At 39.3% G+C, this 13,238-nt stretch overlaps 1 protein-coding gene across 1 annotated transcript in view; it reads left to right on the top strand.

The window, feature by feature from the left end:
* scfd1 (sec1 family domain containing 1) overlaps positions 1-13,238 on the top strand; it is a 159,407-nt gene that overhangs the window by 26,723 nt on the left and 119,446 nt on the right. The window contains exon 10 of the mRNA XM_063050484.1: positions 591-690. Coding sequence (XP_062906554.1) covers positions 591-690 — 100 coding nt within the window. The remainder of the gene's footprint in view (positions 1-590; positions 691-13,238) is intronic.

Below are 13,238 nucleotides of genomic sequence, written 5' to 3'. Positions count from 1 at the left end.
TATTTCCATTTCTCCTGACAGTCTCCCAGCTACTCACCTCATGCAACTTTGGGGTGACTACTTCCCTGTAGCTTTGATCAATTATACCCTCGCTCTCCCGTACAAGCCGAAGGTCATCCAGTTGCTGCTCCAGATCCCTAACACGGTCTTCAAAAGGCTGCAGCCGGATTTCCTTCACGCGGATGTGGTAGCTTTTGTTGAAACATGTTGACAAGTGAGTAGCTTCTTAGTCCAATTTATAGGAGGTACAAAAGCCTGAAAGCACACACTCAGCGATTCAGGAACAGCTTCCCCTCTGCCACCTGATTCCAAAATGGACATTGAACCCTTGGACACTACCTTGCTTTTTAATATATAGTATTTCTGTTTTTGCATGATTTTTAATCTATTCAATATACGTATACTGTAATTGATTTATTTATTATTATTTTATTTTGTTGTCTTTTTTCTTCTCTATTATGTTTTGCATTAAACTGCTGCTGCTCAGTTAACAAACTTCACGTCACATGCCGGTGATAAGAGACCTGATCCTGATTCTGATTCAATTCACGTATCATCTTATATTTTTGTTCCTTTTGTTTCTACCACAGTTTCCAAAGACCATTATTAGTCCTTGTCGACAGGAATATAGATTTAGCAACTCCATTGCATCATACATGGACATACCAAGCCCTGGTTCATGATGTGCTGGTAAGAAAACAACTGTGTCAACACTTTGCTTTGATCCTGATGATGATGCTGTTTAATAGCAATTAAGTACACAGATATTGAGTTATAATACAATAAAAATATTAACTGATAACCATCCCAAGTTTTAATAGTCCTTCAGACAAGTCCTTGTCTGAAGGACACATTTGCATTATAATGTGCACATTGATTGGCAGCTTGTATCAAGAAAGAGAAGCTACAAAAGTTATGATTCACTGTGTTATTTTGCACTGCTCAATTAGCTTTCCTAAAACAATGTCACATGTCTAATCTCCCCATTATCTTTCAAGAATGTACTTTCTTAAACGTGCCATGGGAAGTTGTCTACTATTTGACAATGTAAACATGCTCTTAATTAAAATAGGAATAGTCGGTGCCTATCAAACCATCTCACTGGACTATGAAATGAAGTTATTTCCTGTATTGTCAGAAACAGAGGGAATATTTCATTTCATTGATTTCTTTTACTTTTTTTCTTGCATCCAGTTTTTCATCCACGTCTTTCTTTCCAATTCTCCGTCTGCACCTGATTTGACATTGAATTCACCCACTCAAATTGCTATCTTGTTTATTTCTTAACTGTTTACTGTGAATCATTAAGTAGATATGCTTTTATTCTGCTGCTAAACTAGATCCCAAATGTCCTGTTGTATATGTCACACTGTTTATAATTCACTCTTCCTGCAATATCAGAGAATATTCTGACACTTCAAATGTGTAGAGCCAAATCCAATGAGAAACGTGGCAAGATACACTAGATAGATGAACATTAATTCAGTAAGTGATAGATATTAAGAGAATAAAACAATACTGAGTCAGTGCAGAGAAGCACATCGAAGATAAAGGATCAGCTATGATATTAAATAAAACAGCAGAATGGTGTACTCCTGTGTCTATTTCTCAAATTATAATTTTTATGTCATTATTAAGATTCAACATTCATTTCCAGAACACAAGTGTAAAAGAAAATGAAATAATTGTTACTCTGGATCCGATGCAGCACCAAAAGAAGCACAATAAGATAAGAGCAACATTAATAAAAAAACACAGTAAAAATAAATACTTAAGGTAGCTTATGTGCATATGTTGATTGTGTGTCCATAAAGACACAGGAGTGTATACATAAGGAGACTGACAGGAAATGGAAAAGTAGTAGTGGTGGGAGTATGGAAGGGTGGGTTAGTGGGTGGAGGTGTTGATCAGCTTTACTGCCTGGAGAAAGTAACTGTTTTTGAGTCTGGTGGTCCTGATGGGATGCTAAGTAGCCTCCTCCCTGATGGGAGTGGAACAAACAGTCTATGAGCAGGGTGGGTGCAATCCTTCATGATATTACTGACATTTTTGCAGCACCTTTCTGTATATATATATCTCCTTGATGGTAGGTAGTCTGCTGTCGATGATGCATTGGGCAGTCTTGATTACCCATTGTAGAGCTTTCCTGTCTACCACAGTGCAACTTCCATACCATGTAGTAATGCAGCATGTTTGGATGCTCTCCACTGTGTATCTATAAAAGGATGTGAGAATAAATGTGTATAGTCCATATCTCCTCTGCATCCTCAGGGAAAAAAAACAGCATTGGTAAGTTTTCCTGTTGTGTAGAATATGTTCTGGGACAATGAGAGGTTGTGTGTGATGTGCACTCCCTGGAGTTTGAAACAACTCGTAGTTTTCACTGCCGTGCCATTGATGTAAAGAGGGGAGTGAGTGTGCAAGTTCTCCTGAGGTCGATAACCATCTGCTTTGTCTTGTTAACATTAGGAAGAGGTTACTTGCCTGGCACTAGGCCTCCAGCCCTTCCAATTCCTCTCTGTAGGCCATCTCATCGATGATTGTTGTGTCCGTGGCCAACCTGACAGTATGATTGCTCGGGTGTTTGGCCATGCAGTCGCATGTGAGCAGAGTGCACAGCAGTGGGTTCATTATGCAGCCCTGGGGGGCACTGGTTGTCCATCCTGACGATCTGTGATCTGTTGGTTAGGAAGTCCAACATCCAGTTGCACAGTAATGTATTCATTCTGAGGAGTAGGAGTTTGTTCCTCTTAAAATTGCCAGTAGATGGTGATGTGATGCTACAGCAAATTTATTTTATTCAGCATGACTGTATGCGTTGAATGACACTTTGAAGCATTCCTCAGACTGAAAGGCCAGTTCCTTAATTGCAATTTTTTTTTGCCATTGTAAGTCTTTTATATAGTATTGCAAATTAGAAATTTGAATTACAGTACATGTTTAAGATATATTAGGGTTTTAAAACTGATATTGATGAAATAACTAACTGTCTAGAATTGATTTCAGTACTTACTTAAATAAGGACTACTGCACTGGCCGAAGCATAATTAAATAGTGAGAGTAATAATTTGGCACGGACTAGAAGGGCCGAGATGGCCTGTTTCTGTGCTATTATTGTTATACGTTTATATAATAAATAGTTTCAAGCATGGCCATATGTAGAATCGAGCCTGATCTCTCATTGCTTAGAACATGGTTGAGCTTTTACATTTCAAACAACAGGAATTCTACAGATGCTGGAAATTCAAGCAACATACATCAAAGTTGCTGGTGAACGCAGCAGGCCAAGCAGCATCTGTAGGAAGAGGTGCAGTCGACATTTCAGGCCGAGACCCTTCGTCAGGACTAACTGAAGGAAGAGTGAGTAAGGGATTTGAAAGTTGGAGGGGGAGGGGGAGATCCAAAATGATAGGAGAAGACAGGAGGGGGAGGGATAGAGCCGAGAGCTGGACAGGTGATAGGCAAAAGGGGATATGAGAGGATCATGGGACAGGAGGTCCGGGAAGAAAGACAAGGAGGGGGGTGGTGACCCAGAGGATGGGCAAGAGGTGTATTCAGAGGGACAGAGGGAGAAAAAGGAGAGTGAGAGAAAGAATGTGTGCATAAAAATGAGTAACAGATGGGGTACGACGGGGAGGTGGGGTCTTAGCGGAAGTTAGAGAAGTCAATGTTCATGCCATCAGGTTGGAGGCTACCCAGACGGAATATAAGGTGTTGTTCCTCCAACCTGAGTGTGGCTTCATCTTTACAGTAGAGGAGGCCGTGGATAGACATGTCAGAATGGGAATGGGATGTGGAATTAAAATGTGTGGCCACTGGGAGACCCTTCTTTCACTGGCGGACAGAGCGTAGATGCTCCCGATGTGGCCTTTTATATATTGGTGAGACCCGACGCAGACTGGGAGACCGCTTTGCTGAACATCTACGCTCTGTCCGCCAGAGAAAGCAGGATCTCCCAGTGGCCACACATTTTAATTCCACATCCCATTCCCATTCTGACATGTCTATCCACGGCCTCCTCTACTGTAAAGATGAAGCCACACTCAGGTTGGAGGAACAACACCTTATATTCCGTCTGGGTAGCCTCCAACCTGATGGCATGAACATCGACTTCTCTAACTTCCGCTAAGGCCCCACCTCCCCCTCGTACCCCATCTGTTACTCATTTTTATGCACACATTCTTTCTCTCACTCTCCTTTTTCTCCCTCTGTCCCTCTGAATATACCTCTTGCCCATCCTCTGGGTCACCCCCCCCCCCCATCTTTCTTCCCGGACCTCCTGTCCCATGATCCTCTCGTATCCCCTTTTGCCTATCACCTGTCCAGCTCTCGGCTCTATCCCTCCCCCTCCTGTCTTCTCCTATCATTTTGGATCTCCCCCTCCCCCTCCAACTTTCAAGTCCCTTACTCACTCTTCCTTCAGTTAGTCCTGACGAAGGGTCTCGGCCTGAAATGTCGACCGCACCTCTTCCTACAGATGCTGCTTGGCCTGCTGCGTTTACCAGCAACTTTGATGTATGAGCTTTTACATTTTACAGCTTTGCCCCATTTCTAGGGCCTAGACGTCTACTGATCTCCACTTTGACTATTCTTGGATATGCAGCCTTGTGGGACAAAGAATTTCAAGCACTTAGAACCTTCTGAAGAAGTTCCTCTCTCATATGTCGATGATCCCTATGATTGACAGCTGTGGTCAGTTTGGTAAAGATGTTTGTGTTGGACGTGAGACAAGTGAGAGTTGTGATAAATTGGGAAAGTGACAAATGCAGATTGATTGTGGTGGACAAGGCAGGCCTTGTTATGGCTGGAAGAAGCACTTCTGGTGGATGGGTAGTCCTTATCATGCATTAAGCTAGTCTGCATAGCTTCTCAAAGTCCTGAGAAACTGATCATCTATAGTTAAAAATAGAATGACTGTAAAATGCATAATTTGTATATCTTTTACGTTGACTTGCTAGATATTGATATCGATGGCAAGATCAGAATTGCACTTGGGTGCTGGGCCCAGGACAGGTCTTCCAGAAAGATAACACTGAGGAATTTAAAGTTGCTGAGACTCTCCACCTCTAATTTCCCCAATGAGGACTGGCTCATGGACCTCTGGTTTCCTTCTCTTGAAGTCAATAATCAGCTCCTTGGACTTGCTGACATTGAGTAAGAAGTTGTTCTCTCCTGTATGCTGATTCATCACCACTTTTGATTCGGCCTACGACAGTGATGATGTCAGCAGACTTAAATATGGCATTGGAGCTGTGCTTAGCCACACAGTCGTATGTATAAAACAAGTAGAGCAGGGGGCTAAGTACACAGCCTTGTGGTGCATCTGTGCCGATGGAGATCATAGAGGACATGTTGTTGCCAGTCTGAACTGACTGGGGTCTGCAAGTGAGGATCCAATTGCACAGCGTTGTATTGAGGCCAAAGTCTTGAAGCTTATTGATTAGTTTTAAGGGAATGGTAGTATTGAGTGTAGTCAATAAAGAGCATCCTGACGAAGGGTCTTGGCCTGAAACGTCGACTGTACCTCTTCCCAGAGGTGCTGCCTGGCCTGCTGCGTTCACCAGCAACTTTTATGTGTGTTGCATCCTGATGTATGCATCTTTGCGATCCAGATGTTCCAGGTTTGAGTGAAGAGCCATTGAAATAGTATCTGCTGCACTGGTAGGGAAATTGGAGCAGATCCAAGTCGCTTCTCAGGCAGGAGTTGATATGTTTCATCACCAACCTCTTAAAACACATTATCACTGCGGATGTAAGTACAACAGGACAATCATCATTGAGACAGGTTGCCATGTTTTTCTTGGGAACAAGTATAATTGATGCTGCTTGAAGCAGGTGGGTACCTCAGACTGCCAAAGCATGTGTTTAAAGATATCAGTGAACACTCCAGCCTATTGATTGGCACAGGTTTTTAATACTTGGCCAAGTACCCGTCTGGGCCATTGCTTTCTGTAGGTTCACCGTCCTAAAGGCTGCTCACATGTCAGCTTCAGAGACTGAAATCATAAGATCATCAGGGGCTTTGGGAGTTCATGATAGCTCCTCCATGCTTTCATGGTGTGGCTTGACAAACGGATAATTCTATTTTATGGTTTGAGCAGTCATGTGATCAGAGAAAAGATCATGACATTGGCTCTAACCTCAGTTCCATTTTCCTAACGTATAAAATGATACTTTGATTTAGAGCCTGACCACCAGCTGCTAAAATTCTCCTATGTGTAATTGTGGCAAACATACACCTTTATTGTGTTGCTTTTCATTGACTTTTTATGCCACTCAGATAAATTTTGATGATTCCAGATTCCAAAAGCAGATAATAAAAGACATTCAAAATAGCCTTTAATAAACTATCCTATAAAAGACTAACGAATAAGGTGGGAGAATGTGGAGGTTGGGAATGAGAACGATACTGGATTGCTTGCCAGCTGCAAGATGGAAAATGGGGAAATGAGATAGCTTTCCCTGTGGCAAAATCTGATAGTAGTGTTCCACAAGAATCAATGTTGGGGTTGTTACTGTTCACAGATTACATTAATAATTCAGATACTGGAATCAGAAACATAAATTTGTGAACGATAGCTAATTATGTTGGGGAAATATGAAGAGTGCTGTTGATAGTTATTACCTTGGAGGACTGCTATGAATTGTAGGAGGATGTCAATGAATGAATAATTAACAAATCAGCTTCCATACAGGTAAATGTGAGAGAGAGCATTTTCATAGGAGGTATAGTGAAGTCATTTCACTTGAAAGGTGTGTAAGTAGGGGTTGTAGATGAAACAAGGAATATTGGAGTACAAATAATACCATCACTAAATCTTATGGCACAGGTAGGTAAATTCATTAAGACACAGGAAACCAAGCCGTGTGGTTTATTTCTGGATGTATAGAATTGAAAAGAAAGGAAGTTAAGCTCCACCTTAATGACAACTGCTCTGCCATCCACCATCATGAAGTGCTTCAAGAGGCTGGGCATGGCGTATATTAACTCCAACTTCTCGGGCAAGTTTGCCCTACTGCAATTTGCCTACCACCAAATACACCTATGTTAGACTATTGTTCATTGACTACAGTTCCACCTTCAATAGTATAATTCCAAGCAATCTCATCACCAGACTGAGACCTTGGAGTCAGCATCTCCCTCTGCAACTGGATCCTTGATTTTATGATAAACAGACCACAGTCAGTAAGGATAGGCAGCAGCATTTCTGACACACTTATTCTAAATGCTGTTGCTCCACAAGGTTTTGTCCTCAGTCCATTACCTTATTACCTGTACTCTCATGACTGCGTGGCCAGATTCTCCTTTAACTTCATTTACATGTTTGTAGATGATACCACTACAGCGGGCTGTACCTCAAATAATGATGTGTTAGAATACATGAGTAGATAGAGAGTTTAGTAACATGGTGTTATGACAACAACCTTTCCCTCAAAAGTTCAAAGTAAATTTATTATCAAAGTGCATGTGTAACCATATACTACCCTGAAATTCATTTTCTTGCAGGCATTCACAGTATGTAAAAAGAAATGCAATAGAATGATTGAAAAACTGAACACAACAAAGATGCTAGCAATCAAAAAGAGCTGGTTATTTACTTCATGAAGGGGGTGGTGCACATGCTGCTATGTTCATCAATAGTGCTGAGGTTAAGGGGGTTGAGAGTATCAAGTTTCCAGGAGTAAACATTACCAATAGCCATGGCCAGAAATGCTCACCAATGCCACTGCTTCCTCATGAGGCTAAAGAAATTTGGCATGTCCCTGTCAACCCTTACCAATTTTTATTGATGTAACGTAGAAAGCACCCCATCCGGATGCGTTACAGCTTGGTATGGGCACCTGATCTGCCCATGACCCTAGTGACCACAAGAGGTTGCAGAGAACTGTGGATACAACTCAGCACATCACTATCTCCAGCCTCCTCTCTGTGGACTCTGTCTACACTTCTCACTGTCTCAATAAAACAGCCAGCTTAATCCAAGACACAAACCTTTCCAGGACATTGTCTCTTCTCCACTCTCCCATCTAGCAGTAGATATAAAAGCTGGTAAACACATTACACCAGGCTCAAAGACAACTTCTACCTCACTGTTACTAGACTATTGAATAGGTCCTTAGTACTTTAACCTCACAATCTACTTTGTTATTATCTTACACCGTATTGCCTTCCTGCTCTGCACTTTCTCTGTAGCCGGTGCACTTTATTTTGCATTGTTGTTGTGCACTGTTTAACAAATTGATCTATCTGACCAGTATGCAAGACAAGCATTTCACTGTACATTGGTATATGAGACAACAATAAAACCATTCCAGTTTTAACCTGCATCAAACTTTGATTAGTCTGCATTTGGAATCTTGAATAATTCTGGTTGCCAGACTATGAAAAGAATATTTGGGGATTGAATGGGTACAGAGATGATTGTAGGAATGATACTAGAAATACGAGAGTTTATCAGGAAGAGATTTTCTTTGTCCTGACCAATAGAGGCCTCTTATAGGAGCTTTTAGACTTATGTCAGGGTTTTGCAGAGTTTATGTGGAGAAAATAATCCCACTTGTGTGGATGAGCATAATTCAAAGCCACCAGAATAAAATGATCACCAAGAAATCCAGTAGCTTTTTTTTCAGCTAAGCTGGTCAGATGGTGGATCTGGATACCACAGTGTGCTTGCAGCAAATTGTGTGGATGTATTTAAGGGAAGAATGGACCAGTATATGAGGAAGAAAGAAATAAAGGACTGTATTGATAATTTTAGGTAAGAAAAAGTGGAGGAGATTTCAGTGGAGCATATATCCAAGCAAATATTTACCAAATTATTGTCTTGCTCCTCTGATAACTCAGTTGGTAGTTATGGTACAGAACTTCACCATACAAAGTAACAGGATTAAGGTCAGATAACTGAATTTGGTGGAATACTGTACTTCCTGCCAGTGCTCACTGTAAAAATTGAGTGGTCTCTCTGTGGTCCAGTATAGTTGAGTTAACATGGGTTCATTTTCTTTGTTTTCTCCCATTTTCATGACATGATGGCATATGAAGAATGAGTATTTGAATTAATACCAGAGATCAGTGTTTCAAATTGTGCCTTCCAAGAGTGAGCAAGAGAAGATCTAAACAAGTGACTTCCTTTAAACAGTGGTTTGGAAAAAAAAAAATATTCATCTTCTTGGATAGAGAACTAAATATTTTTGTGGCCTCCTTTGTTTCAAAGTTCTCATTCCATGAACCATTCTCTTGAAAGCTGAACTTCTTTGAATAAGGGCATTGTGCTATTGCAGATGCTTATCATTCTTATAAGCTTTAATTATATGCAAAAATCCCTTTGAAAATGTGAATCTTGGAAGCCGTACATCCTTTAAGCACCACGTAAACAGTAACATGTCACTTAAGCTTTGAAAACTTATGAAATTTGATGTGACTTCCTTTCAGAAACATTCTTTCCTTTAGGAAATAAACTGAATATTGTTATGTACTTTTCTGCCCTCACTTGCTGATCAGTCAAAACTGTTACTGAAATCAAATGTTTGTGAATGTCTAAATTGTTTTTAACTAAATTGAAAATGTTGACAACCAAATTGACATAATACATAAACACATAAACAATTAAATGCATTTAAACATTGATAAATTAAAATTATCAGTGCTCATTTCAAGGATGTAGAAGCACTGGAGAGTGGAATTAAAAGCACTAAGTTATTGTAGTTAGTGTAGAGTTATGGAAGACTGAACGAATAAAATAAACTTACTTTCTCTCACAGTGCCTTATCCTGCCATAAATCAGTGAACTTATAAGAACATCAAGTATTAAACTGTATTTACTGTAATGAGATTTAGGTGAATTTCCCGTGGAGTACCCTGTCACAATTATTGCCAAGAACTTCTCTAGCTCTAGAAAAAGTAGATTTATTTTGGGTGCCAAGACTAGGGAACCCTGCATGAATGCAGATGTCCAAGACTTACTGGTTGTGCTGTACTGATAATTTTCCAGTCCTGTTCTAAATTTGGACCTTACATGGATTACACAAGTTACAGTTTTAGTTGTGTATGCTTCAGTATTTTTCTTAATGATATTCTGGGAATTTAATCTTTTTAATTTTAAGTATCTTAATTTTTCAAGAGATTTGAATGCTTTAAAAGTTTTAGAATTCTGAATTCTGTCAGAGGGTATTTTTACTTCGCTGTTTCATTGGCTTACTCGTGTGCATGGATTTCATTGCCTAAGATCCGTCTGTACATAGGTCAAGATTGAACTTTGAAGCTTTGGTGCCATAAGTTGGCCTTTCAGATACAAAAATTGACACAATGCTGTGTTAAAGACAACACTAACCAGTGATGTACTTCCAGTAAATTTTGGGCCTGTATGTCAAGGGCACAGTTTTGCAACTTCCAGTTTAAATGGGACAAAATGACATTTTTTCAATACAAAAAGTTGCTTAAACGCAGTAATTTTCCTTCTCTTAGTGCACCAATTAGTTTGAAGTGGGAGAAGGTTTTCAAAAGTGGAACTTTTCTGGTTGAAGAATGAGAATTAAGAGACATGTGCAGGCCATGTATAGCAACTGTTGAGGTGATACAAATCAGAGTGGTGATCTTCTGTTTAAGACAAAATGAAGTGTTTGGTCTGGTGAGCCTTTCAGCTTAATGTTCTTGCATTTGATTGTATTGACAGAAAATAATGATAGATGATTTGAATGGCATGGAGTTCATATTGAAAAGAAAAAATGTTTTGAGTTGGGGACAAAGACAGGCCTATAGCCTATTAAATATGCAGTGCAGATGTTTAACATGTTGTACAATTTATCAGTGTAAGATAAATTTTCCTCTAATATGTGATTGTCTGTAATGGCTATGTTACTGCTCTGTGAAATGTAAAAGGTCACCAAAATACATTTTTGTAATTTGGGCATAACTGGTGACAGTTGATTTGTTTGTCTTGATCTTAAGGCATTTTTCTGGCTGCACTATTGAAACACGAAATGTAAGATTTCTGTTTCAATCACAAAGATTGATGCTTTATATTTTATGTCTTCAAAGAACTCATTCAATTGATTTTATATATATCCTAAATATATCTCTAAATGTTGAAAGAAAGGTGTTAAAACTTTTCAAAAAGATCTTTCACTGTCAGAGAGATGGTTCATAATAAATGCCTCTGAGCGGCAGTTTTGAATTACAGTAGCTTTTTAAAACTTTGGATGTTAATAAGTATCCACTTAAAAATAAGTAATGCTAAAAACATCTGTTTTTCATCCATGGAAAAGATTTAACATTTTTTAGTCACCATATACTTAACTGGAAAGTTAACCATTCCCATAGGCAGTTGAAAGTAGTTGTGGTTTGGGCTTAGATGAGAAGTGCATTATTAGCTGAATTGGTCAGCACTATTCTTAGCATCGTCTGACTGGCCATATATCAGTCTTTTTCTGTTTTTTTCTATAATGTGGATTGATGATTAGGTAGTGATAATTTGGGTAGATAATGGCATACGGCATTGGATCTGAACTGTTGGTGTTTTGGAGTTAGCATTCAGAAATATTTGAAGTTAGAAATATTAAATCCAGTACAATAAATATTTTCAGGGTGACATTTAAGATTGAACAGTATTGAATTGCAAGTGGTTTGTTGTTCAAGTCAAATAAGTTCCTTATTTCCAATAGCAACAAGTTACTAAACATACATTTTTATATTTTATTGCCTTCAAAGAAACGATCCATTGTGAATTTCAGCTAAGCTCTTTATACTTTTACTCTTTGGAACATTCAAATTGCAGTTTTTTTTAAATTAAGATGTTTAATGGTGACTAATTAAGCAAAAACATATTTCTGACAAATTCTGAACTTCTCCAATTAAATAAATTAAAATAATTACATTATTAATAATTAAATGTCAAATTTGGATCAAAGTTCCAAGTGGAATTTTTGATGTCATGTTGATTTGTTTAGAATAGCAAATCATATTTCTAGTTTGGGGCTTTGGCTGTAAACTTCAGTGCGACAAAACCACTATAGCTTTGGTCCAGGCCAGCCAAGAAATTCAGAATTAGTGAGCTAGATGTACATGCTAATAGGCTAATGTGCTTCTTAGAAGGAAAAACTAATATTATGAAGAAAATAGTGTGTTTTTGTTAGAAAAAGATGGTTCTGCTATTGGTATAAGCTGTGATGATAGGTTAGGAATACTCTTAAAATGTTGACTCCTGTATATATTTTAAGCCAGTTCTACTTTATTGTGTAGTGTACTGCAATCACTCGGATCAAGTCAGATGTTCTCCTAAGGGGTTGGCTATTAGTGGGTTCTCAGGTGTCTGTAGAGGCCGATCTGAGATCCACATATTCTGATGCAATGAGGACGTTGAGTAGTTCGTGGCTGGGTTTAGTGGTTGGATCTTTTAGTCATTCATTCTCTCCTTTTGCTGCTGCCACGTGTTCTCTGTGGCACAGCGGAGGTTGCATTTATGTAGCGCAGCTCCCTCTTGAACAAATTTCCTCCAGGTGAATCTACTGAGAGTACAATGTCTTCCCAGTTTTTACACTGATGTTAAATTTCTTCAGGCTGATTTTGATGATATCTTTGAAGTGTTACTCTTGCCCACCAGGGGCTCATTGATCGTCCTTCAACTGGGAGTAATGGATCTGTCTGTGGAGATGTGATTTAGGCATTTGAATGACATGACCTATTCAGTGAAGTTGGTGTTGCTTTATTATGGTAGAGATGCTGTTCATGTCATCCTTCTCCAGTACCCTGGTGTTAGTGAGTCTGTCCTTCCAGCTTGTCCTCGACATCTTTTGTAAGGTCCTTTGGTTGTGCTATGTGCTTGCTCAATGTGTACCCATATTTTTGTTTTCTGTTTTCTGTTCTCTCTCTCTCTCCATCCAACTTTCCTTGTTTCAGTAAGGTCAAGGATGGCAGCAATAAAGATGGCAAGTATGATGGACACAATGATACAGCCCTATTTGACTTCTGTCAACAATGAAGGGTTCTGATTCAACACCACTATTACTGAGTACTGTGGCTGACATGCCATCATGCACTAGCCTCAGTATTCCTAAGTACTTGTCAGGACAGCCATGTCTTGATAGTATATGCCAGATAGGTTGGCAGTCTGCTGTATCAAATGCCTTTGTCAAATCTGTGAAAGCCTTCATAGATTTGATGAAAAGTGCAAGGGTTGCCTTTGTTCACGTAATTTTTCAGCAGTGCTAACAGGGTTAAGCAGTTCTTGAAAGTGCTTTTT

The sequence above is a fragment of the Mobula hypostoma genome, chromosome 1, assembly GCF_963921235.1.
Source record: "Mobula hypostoma chromosome 1, sMobHyp1.1, whole genome shotgun sequence".
NCBI lineage: Eukaryota > Metazoa > Chordata > Chondrichthyes > Myliobatiformes > Myliobatidae > Mobula > Mobula hypostoma.
Note: the sequence above shows the minus strand (reverse complement) of the source record. Positions and strands in the feature narration are given on the sequence as shown.